General features: G+C 38.5%; 3 protein-coding genes across 14 annotated transcripts in view; all 3 read right to left on the minus strand.

The window, feature by feature from the left end:
- Positions 1-5,798: 5,798 nt before the first annotated feature.
- On the minus strand, positions 5,799-11,382 carry LOC119768777. The gene is made up of 2 exons (XM_038259905.1): positions 11,246-11,382; positions 5,799-6,524 (listed from the first exon to the last, which is right to left on the minus strand). Exons 1-2 carry the CDS (start codon positions 11,271-11,273, stop codon positions 6,061-6,063), a joined length of 492 nt encoding a protein of 163 aa, XP_038115833.1. The 5' UTR covers positions 11,274-11,382; the 3' UTR covers positions 5,799-6,060.
- On the minus strand, positions 6,967-8,170 carry LOC6054570. The gene is made up of 3 exons (XM_038259903.1): positions 7,727-8,170; positions 7,515-7,663; positions 6,967-7,421 (listed from the first exon to the last, which is right to left on the minus strand). The coding sequence occupies exons 1-3, from the start codon at positions 8,048-8,050 to the stop codon at positions 7,208-7,210; spliced, it is 687 nt and encodes a 228-aa protein (XP_038115831.1). The 5' UTR covers positions 8,051-8,170; the 3' UTR covers positions 6,967-7,207.
- Positions 11,383-12,972: 1,590 nt separating the features above from the next.
- Positions 12,973-18,668, minus strand: part of LOC6030950 (lachesin) — a 138,199-nt gene continuing 132,503 nt past the window's right edge. For all 12 annotated transcript variants that reach the window (XM_038259902.1, XM_038259893.1, XM_038259895.1 and 9 more), the window contains 5 exons: positions 18,089-18,190; positions 17,443-17,551; positions 13,662-13,838; positions 13,490-13,603; positions 12,973-13,435 (listed from right to left, as the gene is read on the minus strand). In XM_038259902.1, coding sequence (XP_038115830.1) covers positions 13,311-13,435; positions 13,490-13,603; positions 13,662-13,838; positions 17,443-17,551; positions 18,089-18,190 — 627 coding nt within the window. In that variant the 3' untranslated portion in view covers positions 12,973-13,310. The remainder of the gene's footprint in view (positions 13,436-13,489; positions 13,604-13,661; positions 13,839-17,442; positions 17,552-18,088; positions 18,191-18,668) is intronic.

Genomic DNA, 18,668 nt, shown 5'->3' on the forward strand with positions numbered 1-18,668 from the left:
TTCATATCTTAAGCGCCGTGAAAAAGTAAGCGAAAGTGAAAAGTTAATTTTGGCGATATTCATTAAGCGTTTGAGGGATTCTCGTGTGTGTCACTGTGTGTGCCAACAAAATGATGAGAAGTGGTCTCGCAAAATACAAATTATGATCAAAAGTGCATTAAATGTGATCTTTTTGGCCAGTAAGTGGCATAAATTTGCGTGCTTACTCGAGGCGGTGCTGTTGCTGGTAAGTTTATAGCCCAAATAGTATTTTTGGAGCTTTAATCGAGCATCAAACTCTCCATATGACGAAGATAGGTGTTTGATTGGAAAGGGTAGATTTCCCCTAGTTTACATGATTCTTGAATAAATTTTAAACCAAGTTTTTCAAACACATAAGCACAATGAACACTTCGTATTTTATTTCACTATACTCGTCCGACTTCACAACACGTCGGGTTTTTTGCACTGCTTAACCTTCCAATTGAGCAACTCTCTACGAAATCGGCCGATTTCGACCATTTTTATTTTTTGTATTTTTTTATTTGACTCAAACTTTGTGGGGGCCTTCCCTATGACCAAATATGCTATTTTGTGTCATTGGTTCACCCATACAAGTCTCCATACAATTTTGGCAGCTGTCCATACAAAAATGGTATGTAAATATTCAAACAGCTGTAACTTTTGAGTGAATTTTCTGATCAATTTGGTGTCTTCGGCAAAGTTGTAGGTCTTGTTGAGGACTATTGAGAAAAAAATAGGTACACGGAAAAAAAATTTGAGGATTTTTTTATTAACTTTTTTTTACTAAAACTCAATTTCCCAAAATACGTATTTTTTGATTTTCGAGATTTTTTGATATGTTTTAGGGGACAACAATCCGCAACTTTTGAGCCATAGAGAAACATGGTCAAAATCTGCCGAGTTATGAATTTTTGAAAAATAGTGATTTTGGAAAAATCGAAGTTTCATGCAAAAACAAGTATGACATTATTTTTAATGCCAAAATTGAATTTACAATCGAAACGTACTTTACATTTTCTTTGATAAAGGGCTCCGTTTTCTAGATAAAGCCACCAAAAGTTTGATTTTAGCGAAATATTTGCAGTTTTTCAATTTTTAAAAATAGTGACCATGAGTGACCATTTCTAAAAATATTTTTTTTGAATAGTTCAGAAAATTTGCTATAAAATTGTCTAAGAGACATTGAAGATTGGACCTCTGGTTGCTGAGATACAGCGGCTAAAAGAAAAAGAAACACGAAAATTGAAGTTTTCCAAGTGTCACCCAAACAGCCCACCATTTTCTAATGACGATATCTCAACAACTAATGGTCCGATTTTCAATGTTAATATATGAAATATTCGTGAAATTTTCCGATCTTTTCGAAAAAAATATTATGAAATTTTTTAAATCAAGACTAGCACTTTAAATGGGCGTAATATTCAATGTTTTGCCCTTTTAAAATGTTAGTCTTTATTTTAAAATTTTCAAAATATTTTTTTCGAGGAGATCGGAAAATTTCACGATTGTTTTATGTATTAACATTGAAAATCGAACGATTAATTGCTGAGATATCGTCATTAGAAAATGGTGGGCTGTTTGGGTGAGACTTAGAAAACTTCAATTTTCGTGTTTCTTTTTCTTTAAGCCGCTGTATCTCAGCAACCAGAGGTCCAATCTTCAATGTCTCTTAGACAAATTTAAAGCAAATTTTCTGAACTTTTCAAAAAAAATATTTTTAGAAATGGTCACTCATGGTCACTATTTTTAAAAATTGAAAAACTAAAAATCAAACTTTCGGTGGTTATATCTAGAAAACGGAGCCCTTTATCAAAAAATTGTAAAGTACTTTTCGATTGCAAATTCAATTTTGCAGTAAAAAATAATGTCATACTTGTTTTTGCATGAAACTTCGTTTTTTCCAAAAATCACTATTTTTTCAAAAATTCATAACTCGGCGGCAAATTTTTTGACCATGTTTCTCTATGGCTCAAAACTTGCGGATTTTTGTCCCCTGAAACATATCAAAAAATCTCGAAAATCAAAAAATACGTATTTTGGGAAATTGAGTTTTAGTAAAAAAAAAAGTTGATAAAAAAAATCCTCAATTTTTTTTTCCGTGTACCTATTTTTTTCTCAAAAGTGCTCAACAATACCTACAACTTTGCCGAAGACACCAAATTGATCAAAAAATTCACTCAAAAGTTACAGCTGTTTGAATATTTACATACCATTTTTGTATGGACAGCTGCCAAAATTGTATGGAGACTTGTATGGGTGAACCAATGACACAAAATAGTATATTTGGGTATAGGGAAGGCCCCCACAAAGTTTGAGCCAAATCAAAAAATACAAATAAAATCCATTTCCGGTTTTGGTAGAGAATTGCTCAATTCTTGCGGTAACATGGGAGAATGCGGATCTCTGGGCCGTACACAGCCAATCCTACGATTTAAATGAGTACGATCTTGAGTTTTGGTTGATATCATCCCTGGCGGTGCGTGTTCGGGTTGGCAGTGTACCTTAGTGCTTGCAATGGCTTCGAATTCGACGGTTTAGGGTCGTCGGTTTAGGGGTTGTAATTGTAGTTTTCTTGCCAGAGATGGTCGAGGTTAGTCAAGATTTTTTTTTGCTTTTTAGGCCTCGCACGTTTTGATAATATACAGAGAGCGGCTTTAAGCTAGAGTTCGGCGGAATTAGTTGTACTGGCGGATGAACTTCCGGTGGGTCGCTCGAGCACCCGTGTTGCGAAGTCATGGAGAGTTGTTGACTGAAACTGGGAGACACATCAGGGCAAGCATCAATATCAGCTGAACGTGAATACTCGCCAGAGAACAGATTCTGGATGACTCCGTTTCCGGTGCCGAACACAGGGCCGGGACGACTTGGATGGCAGGAACAGTGTTGTTGATTGCAGCAGAGCGGTGGCACGACTGTGTCGGTGGATCGGGAGTCATCCATAGCGCGATAAGTCGAGCGTCCCGGGTCAGCATGTTCAGCATCAATGTCGTGAATCGCTGTTGTTGTTGTTGCATGGCGTGGACTGAAATTCGGGAGTACATCAGGGCGAGCAATGTCATCAGGAAGGTACAGGTACTTGCCAGAGTTCCCAGTGTGGATGGCTCCTGTGAGTATTGTTGTATAGGACCCCATTGTACCGCTGTAAATAGAGCCCAAATGACAGTTCGGCTGTTGGGCCGACGCTCAGTCAGCGAGCGCATTCTCTCCGCAACAGCGGCCGCGGCTACTCCGGTGCTGGGGATTCTTCTAGGACGATGTCGAGTGCTCACATTTGGCGATCCTGCCAGGAGGAATAACTTCCGGAACACTGCCGGTAAGTTTTAAAACCTGCTTCATGTCCTGGAGAATCCCCAGCACGCGGATGGATTGTGTGTTTTGCTTGACAAAGAGGAAGAGGAGTGGAAAAACAAGAGAAAAAAAAAGTGTTCAAGTTGGTGGAGGTTATTTGTCAACCTTTGACTGACCAGGATGAGCATCGTTAACCTTTGGTAAGCCGGGAGCGTTTTAGTTTTATTAAAAGAAATGGAACAGTGAAATTTTGGAACATTTGACAAAGTGTAGAGCTTACAAAGTTTCTGGTCTGAAAGTGAGCTGGAAATTTGATTGAGGCGTGGCAAAAACTGCAAGGCGAGTATTTGATGTTATGGAATTTAAAAACAAACACTTTAGTGTAATGTGTTGTTCTCCGAGCATGTACTTTCAATGTCATCCGTTGAGTGCAACAGTGTCGTCGCCTACTTCGGTAACGTCGGCGCGTACTCATCACTCGGGTGTGCACAAGTGCAAACAGAGGAGTGAGTTTTCTCAGCCTAAATCGTGATACAGAGCGAGCGTGCGGCAGGTTCGCCTATGTCCGAATGCACTTCTTTGATTCTTGTTAAAGCTTCAGACTAACTGGGACGACCGTAGGAAATGTTCGTTTACGAGTCGAACTGGAAAGGCCTCTAGAAAATGTCTGTTTACGAATCAGACTGGATGTGAAATTGCATCAAGGAAATGTTCGTTTACGAGTCGAACTGGAAAGGCCTCTATGAAATGTCTGTTTACGAATCAGGCTGGATGTGGACCGGGATGAATTGCCTCAAGGAAATGTTCGTTTACGAATCGAACTGGAAAGACTTCTTGGAAATGTCTGTTTACGAATCAGACTGAATGTGGAATTGCATCAAGGAAATGTTCGTTTACGAGTCGAACTGAAAAGGCCTCTAGGAAATGTCTGTTTACGAGTCGAACTGGAAAGGCCTCTAGGAAATGTCTGTTTACGAATCAGGCTGGATGTGGACCGGGATGAATTGCATCAAGGAAATGTTCGTTTACGAGTCGAACTGGAAAGGCCTCTAGAAAATGTCTGTTTACGAATCAGACTGCATGTGGAATTGCATCAAGGAAATGTTCGTTTACCAGTCGAACTGGAAAGGCCTCTAGGAAATGTCTGTTTACGAGTCGAACTGGAAAGGCCTCTAGGAAATGTCTGTTTACGAATCAGGCGGGATGTGGACCGGGATAAATTGCCTCAAGGAAATGTTCGTTTACGAATCGAACTGGAAAGGCTTCTTGGAAATGTCTGTTTACGAATCAGACTGGATGTGGAATTGCATCAAGGAAATGTTCGTTTACGAGTCGAACTGAAAAGGCCTCTAGGAAATGTCTGTTTACGAGTCGAACTGGAAAGGTTTCTAGGAAATGTCTGTTTACGAATCAGGCTGGATGGACCGGGATGAATTGCATCAATGAAATGTTCGTTTACGAGTCGAACTGGAAAGACCTCTAGGAAATGTCTGTTTACGAATCAGGCTGGATGTGGACCGGGATGAATTGCCTCAAGAAAATGTTCGCTTACGAATCGAACTGGAAGGCCTCTTGGAAATGTCTGTTTACGAATCACACTGGTTATGGACAGGGACGGACGCTAAAAATTGTTCGTCTACGGGACTAAATGTGATCATCACTGATGATATACCGCATTTACGAATTTCTAGGAAAAATCCACTGGAACAAAGTGCGATGGGACGTTACGTGGCTCGGTCTTAACGCGGGGAGGGATGCCCACAATCATGGATGAGATTTGATTGTTTTGGAGCGGACGCAGAATTGATTAACATTGAAAATCAAACGAATTAATCGCGTTGTGGGATGCACGTGAAGAACAGGACTGCTTGGATGAAAAGCGGAGGTGGTGTGGCGAATACAGTTAACTTCATCCATCGGAAGTTCAGTTTATTCATATTTATCCACGAATGGGTTCCATTTCTTGTGCGTATACTAATAAGAGCAGAATACGAATAGAAGGAAGACGAGCCCAGCAGGCCTCGCAGGCTCGTTGAAGTATAAGAGATGTCTAGCGGACAAAGATTAAGTAGGCAAAAACAGATTCAATTTCGATGGATGTCTATAAGAAGTCTCGATGAAATGCCTAGAAAAACTCGATTAAATTTTACGAAGTTTTCTTAAATACGATCACTTAAAAAAATGTCTTTTGCCCATACATGATTTTCTTTTTAAAACAAATAACAGTTTCAAATGTAGGAGCAATACGTAAGGAAATATACGCACTTTGTAAGGAAACTTGTAAGAGACGCCAAAACACGTGACTGTCGAAGAGTTAGTTAAATTCTTTCTCGATAGAGTGGGTGGTTAGCCATTCTCTGTGATGCCTGATGGAGGTAGCATCATAAGAACAGTTAGTTCACGTGTTCTTTTGCGCTTCTAATAAAAAAAAGTTTCCATGCGTCTTACATTTTTGTGATACGCTGATTATTATATTTATTATGATTATTAACAAGATTATTCTGGAGGAGTCATGACTATATTATTTCGGTTCCAATATTTAAACAAATTGGAGAAAATAACGTAAGAGATTTGTATTTTTTAATCATTACCCCGGAGAAGAGGGAAGATGTGAGTATTGTTGTATAGGACCCCATTGTACCGCTGTAAATAGAGCCCAAATGACAGTTCGGCTGTTGGGCCGACGCTCAGTCAGCGAGCGCATTCTCTCCGCAACAGCGGCCGCGGCTACTCCGGTGCTGGGGATTCTTCTAGGACGATGTCGAGTGCTCACAGCTCCGTTTCCGGTACCGAACACAGGGCCGGGACGACTTGGACGGCAGGAACAGTGTTGTTGATTACAGCAGAGCGGTGGCGCGACTGTGTCGGTGGATTGGGAGCCATCCATGTCGCTTTTGAACGAGCGTCCCGGGTCAGCCTGATTGTCGCTGAAGCCGCTAGAGTGACCCGTTGTAGATAGTGTAGATCGTTGGCTGAAACTTGGGAGGACATCAGGGCGAGCAAGTAAATCAAAGCGAGACGTGTACTTGCCTGAGTTCTCAGTTTGGATGACCCCGTTTCCGCGACCGGACACAGGGCCGGGACGGCTTGGATGGCAGGTACAATTGGCAGGAATACCGCAGAGCGATGGCGCGACTGTGCCGGTGGATCGGGGGTCATCCCTAATTCTGTATAACGTGCGTCCCGGGTCAGCAGTAACAGCAGCAGGATGGTTTCGAGACGAAATTGGTACACTGAAATAAATATCATGATTGTTGCTATTAGTTTTGCATATAGATTTTTGCAAAATGCTTCTGCACATAAACGTTGTGAGCCCTGCATATAAACTCTATCAGCATTACATATACATGGATACGAATTTTAAATATGCTAACGCATATAAAATGTATGTTCACAGCACATGAACAGTATATGCAATGCTCACAGATTTTAATATGTTTTCACTTAAAACATATATCAGTAAAGTTAATAATTTTTATGATATTTTTCATTTGATTTTCATTAGTAATGCATTTTACTTGTATTTGTTATGCCTTATGATATTTTTCTGTCTAAATTTTCTTTCAATTTTTATTATTTATTTTTTTATGCTGCTTTTATTAAGGTATATTTATTTGAACGAGTTTGCACGTGTTTTTTTAATTACATTCTAAATAAAAAGCAATCGCGGCCGATGGTGGGAATCTCTTTTGGCATGGCATTGGCAAGTGACCAGACTTTGACAGCATGCGTCGTTGCTGACTCGCTTTGCTTTCAGGGTGCACTTGTGGGTTGGACCGCTCCTCCACCAGGTCCGCTCGTCAAATTGCAATCGATTGAACTTGAACCCGCCTTGGACGCTCTCCCAACTCTGCCATCGCTAGAAGTAGCAATTTGTCCGGGTCGGGGGAAGGTGCTAAAGAGGGGATCTTGTGGGTTACGAGGTAGAGCCAATCTCCGGTGAGAAGTTCCGGAAGGAGGTCGTGTTGTTCGTTGTTTTGAATGAGTGCACCTGCTCCGGGTTTCTCGGTCCCGGCAACACTTGATCAGACCATCCAGACCCCTCCGAATCGCGTCCCACTCCTCTCCGGAACGAATCCTGGACGTTTCCGGCCGCAGCTGACAAAGATCCCGGCTCAACTTGGCGCCAGCTGAAATTATAGAAGGGTCCGGGTTTAAAAAATCTCCGTCCAGGGGCCGTGTCGAAGCTTTGCATGTAATAAAGCATCTCAACCAAAACTCACCGTAAATACTGCACAGCGAAAGTCCGCTCAGGTCCGATAGCAGATCGTTGGACGCCGGTGTTGGCGCTGGTTGTGACACTCCGAACGTTGAGGACAAGCTGGAAGTGTGCGAGTGATCCGAAAGGGAGGACGTCGATGATCTTCTTTATCTACATAAACAAAATCACAAATAAAATCTCCCAGCTCAAATCAAACTCCCCCAATCAACTCACATCCCCAATCCTCACTCGATCCGTCCATTGTCGCACCTGCTGTCCCGATAACCTCCGTACTATCCACCTCCCCAGGATCCACCGAACCGCATTCCAATTGCCGCGATGAGACCACATTCTGGATTCCGGGTTACCGAAATGATGCCGTCGGATCAAACGGACGCCGAACCATTCACTCTGCAACCAGTTTTTTTTAACTCGTTTGACTTTTAAGAAAATTTCAGAACTGCTGCAAATTATGCTGTTTTTCAATTTTCGCCATCTTGTTTGACTATAAGCATTTATGCACACATTCGAGCACTCGTACATAAATGTTGTGAACATTGCATATAAGTTGCATGTGTAAAAGCATACTGCAAAAATCTATGATATCTCGCACATACAGTTTATATGCAATGCTCACAAAGTTTATTGGCGAGCATAACGATGTTTAACAAGCAGAAGGCAAACATGGTTATAAGCAACATGCATATAAAATGTATTGAGATTAAGTTTAATAAACATATGTTGCCAAATGGGGTTCATGAAGCTGTGCTATGGATTTTATGAAGCAAATTTAAAGTTCGTTTATATGCAGTTTGCTTATAATCTCAATCATGATTTTAGTTTCCGTGTAGAACGGCAGCGGTCAAGTGATGAGGTTCAGTGATGAGTTTGCGACAGCGAGGTGGACACACTAATCTAGCCGACGCCTTGAGAACCCCATTGGAGTTACGCTAGGCGCAGGTCGATTGTTCAATGAAAAAAATGTTGATGTTAACGAATTCCCGGAATGCCAGGCCCTCTGGCCAGTTACTCGGGTCCAGAGATGACTCGCGGTAATCCCGACTGACTCCGACCTTGAACGTGATTGATGTCAGTGTAGAAATGTCGACGCCCTTCTTCACCAGCATCTTAACCGCGATGGGGTCGTCGTCATCAACGGACAGGCACTCCTTCACCATCAGGCGGATATCGTCTTCCGTGACGCTCGGCGGGAAACTCGATAGCCAGATATACCACAAATCATCCTGTTCTGCGCTGGCGAGGACAGGAACTGTGGTTATTGCCTTACCGCGTGAGGCGGAGGGGATGCTGACTTTGGTGGGCGTTTCGCTGTCCCTAGGACGCTTGCTGGGCCAGGTGGTCGTAGACGCCGAATTTTCAGCAACCTTTTCTGTGAATGCGATGAACGTGGAAGTCAATTTGGTGATTTCATTCTGCATCGTCTTCACAGCATCAGCAATCTCCGAATTGCCCTCATCATGTCCCTTGGCAATGAGACGGAAGTGACCGTTCATGAATAACTTCGCGCAGTCATCGCACATCCAAAATGCATTATTAGGACGTTGTCCCAGAGCGTCTTTCAACGGGATATCCACCTTGGCGCAAATCATATGGAAGCTGGCCCCGCAAAAACCTTGGCATATGATGCGCTCAGAGTCCGAGACCTTTTTCTGGCACTGTTTGCAGCCCATTTTGAGCAACCCCACTCAGGGTGACTTCAAGTTGGGCAGTGTGTAGCTGGATGTAAACAAGTGATGACGTCCGGCTAGCTGTATTGTTCGCAGTGCTTGTGTGGGGCTCCAGTTATAGGTTGGTGCTGCCGTGCAGTGGAATCAGGGAACCGATGGGATTGTTGTCGTGGTCAATACTCCGGAACCGACTATCACTTCACGAGTACTCCACAATACCGTGCGGAATTGGTGATTCGCGAACAGATTGAACGAACCGGACTTTGAAAACGACGCGTAAAACAAGGTAATATTACTGTTTGAAGTGTACGTAGAATAAAGAATACTTCACAATGGTTTGTTTATAGTAAGTTGGTATGAGTTATTACCAGTTGAGTGATATTTATGTAATTTTTTTAAGTCGGATCATATTTAAATGTATGTAAACTAGGTCCGGATGCATAATTCAACCCATCATTTAATATGTTATCGAAAGACCTTTAAAACGTGTCCAAAACATTAAAGATCTGGCAACCCTGTCTCAAGTTATGACCACTTAAGTAAAATTTATGAACTTTTTTGAACTCGGTTGTCACTAGAGGGTGACGTTTCTCAAGATTTTCAATTTCCCGGGAATCGAGAGTTGAATTTAGCAATTTCCCTGGAATTCCCGGGACCCGGGTTTTTTGTCAACTATGCCAACAGTGCCATTAATTAATAAAGAAAAGTAATAAATGTGTTTCTTTTCAATGAATTCAATTGCAATTAATTCATGCTTTCAATTAGTAGCCTCATTATTTTCGCAAACTATTAAACCTTTTTTTCTGAATCTACAAATACAAGACCGTGTCTTGATCTTTTAAAGACTCAATATTGTAGGTTAAAATGTGAAGCAAAAAATTGTTTTTAGATTGTTGTGTAGTAAAAAAAAGCTAATATATGATAATCCCAGTATCGGGATTATTGCAACATGATGAAAAAAAAGTGTCAAAACAACAATTTAAATTCGTTTTTTCCTTTTTAAGGTCAACTGTAAAAATTTATTGAAGAAATAGTTATCAGGAAAACATAAATGTTCACATTTGGCGGACCTTAACTTCACAAAGTTTTCCCAAAATATAATTTAATTATGATGTTGATGCGAAACACAAAATGACTAATTGACATAAAAAATACATTGATACAGCGTTATTAACTTAATAAGAATTGAAACTAGATTATGACGATTGTTATGCTCGAGAGAGGATATGGAAATTATACTTGTACTGTAAAGGCTTTTCCCTATCAGAAATAATAAATAAAAATAATATTTGAAAAACTTTAGACTTTATTTCTGGGGTGTAACTGCTAAGTATTCTTTAAAGTAAATTTTGGGGTCCACATTATTTTGGGTTCTCTTAATTATAGTTGAATTTTTGATAAGTTAAAATTTACACTTTCTGAATAAGAATATTAGAGAAGCATTGGTTTATTCGAACTTGTACCTCGAACATGTTCTAAACAATTTCGAATTTTCAAATGTTTTCCTGATTAGTTTATAAAACATTGCTTCGATATTTATAAGTTTAAAATTTCCCGGGAGTCTCGACCAAATTTCCCGGGAATCGAGAGGTCCAAAAATTGTCGATTTCCCGGGATTTTTTTCCCTGGAATTTTCGCTCGTCACCCTCTAGTTGTCACTCAAATGTATGTAAACTATGTCCGGATGCATCATTCAACCCATCGTTGGTCCAAAACAACCTTCCCAACGAGTCCAAAACGTTGAAGATCTGGCAACCCTGTTTCAAGTTATGACCACTTAAGTGAAATTTATGTACATTTTTGAAACTGGATCCCACTTAAATGTATGTAAACTATACCCGGATGCATCATTTAGGATATCGAAAAACCTTTCCAACGAGTCCAAAACATTAAAGATCTGGCAACCCTGTCATAAATTATAACCTCTTCAGGGATATTTATGTACTTTTTTTTAAACCCATCATATCATTCATTGTTAATAAATAGTGAGGAAGGCACCAACCACATAGGTGGTAGACATGTGGTATTACAATTAAATACGACGACACAAAATAAAAATACAAACCATCTACATTAAATAATATATGACACATATCCCCTGACTTTTCCTTATTTCGAGGGAAATTTTGTAACTACACACGTGTGATAAAAAAAAACAACGAAATAAAGATATAAAATGTTGATAAGAGCTTTTGTTTGAAAAGTATGGAAGACTAACTGCTAGTATTTTCCAAATGTTTTCTGCGCATGTCCACAAAAAGTTTGTTTATCAAATGGCAAAGAGCTTTTCACGCATTACAAGGATAAAGTTCAACAAAGAGAACTTCGAACATATTTAAAAAATATCCTTTGATAAACGCCATCTGGTTTTTCATTTGCAAAATATATGTTTATTTCGAAACACAGCATTCATTTATATGAGATTGCGCTAACTTGGCTGGACAAATGAATATGGGAGGGTGACACACCATGCTTCTACATCAATTAAACTTTTTTTTTAATAACCCAAAATTTGGTAGAATATGGATGCCGAAGTCACAAGTACCAACAATAAGTAAAGAAAAGGGAAAAATAGGTGTGACAACCTACGCCAGAAAAAATAAACAAATATAAATTTTTAAATTTTGTTTCAAGCAACCAATAACTTATTTTAAAAAATAAGCGAAATCCAACTATGCGGTTTGGGCCTTCCTTACTCCTTCCTTATCAAATCTGGTTCACACAAGTGCTCAGAAAACTTGGTTTTGGTATGAAACCATCTTAGTCCTACTAAAATACGGCCTCAAAAAGCATGTCAATACCACATTAGTAACTCTCACTTGAAACAAGGTTGCCAGAACTTCAAACTTTACAATAACTATTCAATCGATAGGTCTTATGATGAATAATTTTCATATATACACAGCAAAAAATCCGATAGTAAAATCGCACGCAAAAGCATGCACATCACCTTCGTCAAAAAAGACACTTACACTTAATATACACGCTGCATGTACAATTTTTGTAAACACAAAAAAAAGTTGCAACACACGGGACTCAAACCAAGCCCCTACAGTAAGGACTGGCGCCTTAGCCCGCTCAGCCATCAGACCGATAAAAAATGGTAAGGATAAACGTATATGTGAACTTGACATTTCGGTCAAGTAGGTTTCCCATAGGGACGTGGCGTTACATCGTGCTGCCACCTGGTTTTTTGAGGTGCAAGAGTGGAAAAGTGCTGAGTCATTGCCTAAAAATAGACGGCGTCCTATCTCGCCTAGCAAAATTTAGTCGATAAAGTAGTCGGTTTCGATGAGAAAATGTGGAAAACGTGATCTAAAAAAAGCGACGCCATCTCCCTATACTGATGGGCTACATATTTCAGGGTGTAATATTACACAGAATTTCATCAAATAATGCAAAATTTATTTTACATCCAGACCTTTTACACGCAGCTGAATTATTATTTTATTTGCTGTGTATGAAAAAGAACATAATTATAACTTAAGTTTTCATAACATGAAACAGTGTTGCTAGATTTTCAAACACTCTCAAACTAATTTGAAATGACTTTCAATAACCTATTCAATGTATAACATGATTTGAATATAGAATCCTAAAATGTGGTACCTAGCTTATTTTTTCGTATATAACTTAAGCGATGTCGAAACGCTTTCTGTTCAAAGTTTATTTGAATCTTTACCTTTCTGAAGAAGGCAAAACTGAACATTTTATCAATACTCTTGATGGAATTTAAATACGAATGATTTTTTTAAGGATGTGATATTTTAATGCAAATGATTTGGCAAAATATTACAAAAACGTTCAATATTTATATATTTACACAACAAAAATATTTCAACATGTCGAAATACTAGACAAAACTCACAAAGTGTTGAGATCAGTACCAAATTACTGGAAGAACATTTGAATGTTGGTCTTGAATGAATTATTATGTTCCACTTTCATGTTTATGACAAGACCATAAACCATTGAAAGATTAATCAAATCAAATCAATCACTTGTTGTTTGGAATGATTGTTAAGATACACAGTTTTTATTTTTCATTAGATAATATTCCTAACTGATAAATTCTCCAAAACTTCTACATGCATATTTAATGATGCAATAATCCTTTCCGGTGGTAACATTTAGAAAAATGATGCAAAGTAGACTATTGTATCAACGCAAAGAAGAAACACGGCTAGCCAAACGTGTTGATGTGGATCAATAGCGGCGCTGCGATGTTCATGATACATTGCGGCTGGATGATCACCTAAAAAGAACAAATTTGAGTATTGATTGAACAATACATTTACAAGCGAGTTACCTTTAAATATGTGCACAACAACACTAGCTGGCTGCGAGTTGCTTGGAACGCAAGTGTAATTGCCAGAATGTTCCTTAGATGCGTGATTTATTATTAACTCTGAGTAGTGGTAGTCTGTAAGAATTAAGAAAGTTAGTAACTCAACAAATAGCAATACATTTGTCATACTCACCTGCCTCAGTAGAGACATTAAAACCTCGATCGCCATCGTAGTTTATCATCCGATTGTTGTGATACCAAAATATAAAAGCTGAAGCTTCCGTACTCTGCACAACTCGGCAGATTAATTTAAGTGTAGAGTCAGGCGTCAAGTATTTAACCTGCGGACCGACTATCTCAGCACGCGCCTCTGAAAATTCATTCGTAGAAAAAAATTAAACTTGAAATCATTGTTCAGTTGAGCAATGGTTCAATTTCTGTCAAGACGGTAATCAAATTATTTATTCACACGAAAAGGTTGTTGAAATATGTTAATATAATATTTGCATTTCATAACCTCTCATCGTATCCGTAGGCAAGACTTTTTTTTAAACCAGGCTATTTAAATTTCCCTCACATTAAAAAGCAATTAAATTTGAAAAAAGCATTTAGTGTAGACTCGTGTTGTAGAGATAAGCGTGGTGTAGGGGTAAGCGTGGTGTAGGGGTAAGCGTGGTTGCCTCTCACTCAGTCGGTCTGGGTTCGATCCCAGAAGGTCCCGGTAGCATTTTTCGAGACGAGATTTGTCTGATCACGCCTTCCGTCGGACGGGGAAGTAAATGTTGGCCCCGGTCTAATCTAAGAGGTTAGGACGATAGCTCAGTCCAGGTGTAGGAGTCTTTTCTCCCTGGATCCTGCCTCGGTGGAGTCGCTGGTAGGCAGTTGGTCTAACAATCCAAAGGTCGTCAGTTCGAATCACAGGGTGGATGGAAGCTAAGGTGTAAGAAGAGGTTTGCGATTGCCTCAACAATCAAGCCGTCGGACACTTAGTTTCGAGTAGGAATCTCGCAATCGAGAACGCCAAAGCAATACTGTGGAGCGAATAATTTGATTTTTTTTTGTACATTAAATTTGCCTAATCACAAACTATGGAAATTTATGCAGGTAGCTTTTATAGAGACTCTAGAATTGCCTTCGGATAATTCAGCGACTACGAATACAACTCAAGATTCTTAAGAGCGACTCTGAATCTTCCGTTCCCCAAAAAGACCTAACTACCGGTCATATGGTTGGATATATCGTTTGAGTATTCGTTGATTGGCAAGACAACACTTGAAATATCTTTATCAGGCTACTTGAACTTTGTTAGATTTCGAAACATTGACACAAAATAATATTTTTTTGAGTATTCAGTAGCTGATTAAAACTTAAGTCACGCAATGGAACAAAATCTTCCAAACGTTTTTTTACTCCGAAAAAAGGATGCTTTAATGTACACAACGAAGACACAAAAAGGCGGTAGCATAGGACGGAAAGAAAAGCAATTTACTCCATCAAATTGTTTCCCCGTTTAATGAAACAATAATAAAAAAAAGTTTAATCACAGTTGGAGGACTTTAATTAAATACGGGTCTCTCAAAACAACACGCTAGCAGAGGTCAAGCACAAGTGGACGCCAGCTGGTGTTTAAAAAGAAGACGAGACAAGAGCGTACACAAACCCACAAACCCGTTCGATGTAGTGAGGTGAAAATAAATTAATTTCACAAGGGGTCATTGCAATTGGGTCAGGTTTTAAATGATTGATTGTGTACACATAAAATTATGCATTTGGTTGATACTCACACTGTGTCAGTCACGTAAAGACCTAAAACTCAAAAGTGCCCTATTTTTATTGAACAAATAAACATTTAAAAAACGCTTTCTAAATAGTCTACAATTACAATTCTTTGAATGTATTTACAATTATAGTTGCACTCGCGGCAATTTTTATGTTTTTATTCCAAGAAATATTAGCCGAAAAATTAAAGTGCGTAAAGAATTGTACCTACGCTGCGACAGCTGAGTAAACACATCTCACCCGCCTCAGCTCAAACATTTACCGCGAGTATTGCGACGTGACTTGAACATCATGTGGCTGATTTAAACTTTGTCTGTTGTACTGGTATCCATATCGGAACTTTTCTTTACTAGTTTAGTATTCAGTGTCCGTTCCATAACAAGAAAAGTTTTGGCAATGCATGGAACATTGTCAATTCTGCACATACAAAGGCGAAAAAACAACTCAGTGGCTTGTCGATTACATGTAATGATATGCTGTACGATGCTGATGCTGCAAACATCACAAAAGAGATTTGTCCTTAGGGGGAATATTATCGGCCAGATTTTCGCTTACTTAAAAAACTATGGGGAGCCTTATGCAGACCTTTTCTTATGTGTGCGCATAATGAAATAACTAATTAATTTTTGATACAATCACATTAAGAGGCAGTATTTGTAAATATTGCTCGGTTTGTTCTAGAGGTCGTATCGAGGTGCTCCGATTTGGATGAAACTTTCAGCGTTTGTTTGTCTATACTAGAGATGAACTCATGCCAAATATGAGCTCTCTACGACAAAGGGAAGTGGGGTAAAACGGGCTTTGAAGTTTGAGGTCGAAAAAACACAAAAAATCTTAAAATTGCTCGCATTTCCGTAAAACTTCATCAATTCCAACTCTCTTAGATGCATTCAAAAGGTTTTTTGAAGCACTTCAAAATGTGCTATAGACATCCAGGATTGGTTCGAATTTTTCTCTTAGCTTTTGCGAATTACTGTTAAAAATGGATTTTTTAAAACCTTAATATCTTTTTGCAACAGCCTCCAACACCCATACTCCCATAGATTAAATGATAGGTAATTACTTGGACTATAAGCCTACGGTGTTAACTTTTTGGCCAATCGCAGTTTTTCTCATAGTTTTTCGATTTTTCTAGAACAAACATTTTACAACGTTAGTGTTTGCCCTGCAGGCCAAGAAGACGGCACTTTTTGGTCTCAATTTTGTCGTATTTGGAATCCTCGGACAATTTCACGTAAGTTAGATGTATTGGAGTTGTAATTTAGATTTAAAAAATAATTAAATAAAACATTTTTGAAAAAAGAAATAGATTTTATTTACCCTGTGATCAATACGTCAAATGCTGTATCAAGTAGGCGAAAACCTGTTTTACCCCTAATCCAACAAATTGTTAAAAAATATTTTGATTCATTCTAAATGGCTATTTTTCCAATCAAATTTAAAACTCCAATACTTCTAACTTACGTGAAATTGTCCGAGGATTCCGAATATGACAAAATTGAGACCAAAAAGTGCCGATATGGCGGCATACAGGGCAAAAACTAACTTTGTAAAATGTTTATTATAGAAAAATCAAAAAACTATGAGAAAAACTGCAATTGGCCAAAAAGTTAATACCATAAACTTATAGTGCATGAAATTACCTATCTTTTGACCTATGGGAGTATGGGTGTTGGAGGCTGTTGCAAAAAAAAAATAAGGTTTTAAAAAAATCCAATTTTGACAGTAATTTGCAAAAGCTAAGAGAAAAATTCGAACCAATCCTGGATGTCTATAGCACATTTTGAAGTGCTTCAAAAGACCTTTCGAATGCATCTAAGAGAGTTGGAATTGATGAAGTTTTACGGAAATGCGAGCAATTTTAAGATTTTTTGTGTTTTTTCGACCTCAAACTTCGAAGCCCGTTTTACCCCACTTCCCTTTGTCGTAGAGGGCTCATATTTGGCATGAGTTCATCTCATGTATAGATAAACAAACGCTGAAAGTTTCATCCAAATCGGAGCACCTCGATACGACCTGTTACACATTGGTGAAAAACTCGCTCTTAAAGAGGTATAGTTTGTGAAATTTTTAGTGCTCTTAATATATAAAATGTAAAACAAAACATCAAACGTTGTCTCTGTTGGAAATTTATAAGCGGTAACTCTATGACGTCGATTTGCTTACAGGATTTCAATCCGTGTACTCATACATACCGACCACCTGCAGCTCCAGAAAGATGGACGTCGGTGGATGTGTTGAAACCTGACACTCGTACCAACCGGCGTCCCGGTCTTGGACGAATTTAATCTGTAGTGTCCAATCCTACAATTGAAAGCACTTTGTAAATCAAACATTACCCTATCTTATATAAAATGGGAAAATACTATCGAGAAGCAAAAGTTGAGTGTATGATCACTTTGACTAAAATGAAAAATATTAAAAGTAAACCCACATTTTTTCATAAGTATTGACTAAAATGTAAAATACCACAGGTTGTTTAATAAATTCATAATAACTAAGAGTTCGAGGAAATTTACCACAGGTTGTTTAATAATAGTAATAGTAATTTTATTTGGCAACGATATCCTGTTAGTTAGACTTTTTAATAAATTCAAAATAACTAAGAGTTCGAGGAAATTTGGAGTCGATGAACTTTTTTTTGTTCTGTATCCGTTCTTACCAAAACCACCCAAAAATATAAAATTATTGTGCAAAATCGAAAACAGCTATTCAAATTCATTCAATGTTTCCCGAATCACTCTAGATGACGGTAATCATGGAGTTTCCATTTTACTGTATTTTTTGAGTAGCTTCCAAAATCCGAATGTATTTAAATAGCATCAACCATTTGATAGATACCTCAGAATTTTGTAAATGAGTTGCACTGAACCGCTCGTCACTGCTATAGGTCGTTAGTCCAACTGTAAGTAGATGGTAATCCTTTCTCCTAATCCAGGATACCTGTAAAGTAAAAGATGAAACCATGGTACGTTTTATATCATTTCAATTGTCTTCTAAAAAAAGCAAAGCAATCCAATTTAACGACCCCCTTGTCTTTTGTATTGTAATTAGTTAGTTCGACGCCAACATTTCAAAAAAGCCTCATGTACAAACCATGCGTTTTGAGAAAAACGCATTTGAATGTTGAGCATCCATTTTCAATTCCCATTTTAATATAAAAGCAAAATAAGATGTTCTAATAATAACAAACGATGAAAAACGTTGCTTTCATTGATACTTGATCATCCAAATTCAATAAAACATTATTTCCGTCGTTTTATTTAAGAACATAACTTCTTTTGAAATCACCAACGTCTATATCACCCTGCTGTCATTAAGGGAGACACTTTGTTATGATTCGTTTTTCTTCGCCGCTACATGGCGCTTTGTTCATGATGCTTTTTTTTCGTCACGAGGTTTACGTAGTCTTTTGTTTGAC

This window comes from Culex quinquefasciatus, chromosome 3 (assembly GCF_015732765.1).
Source record: "Culex quinquefasciatus strain JHB chromosome 3, VPISU_Cqui_1.0_pri_paternal, whole genome shotgun sequence".
Lineage (NCBI taxonomy): Eukaryota > Metazoa > Arthropoda > Insecta > Diptera > Culicidae > Culex > Culex quinquefasciatus.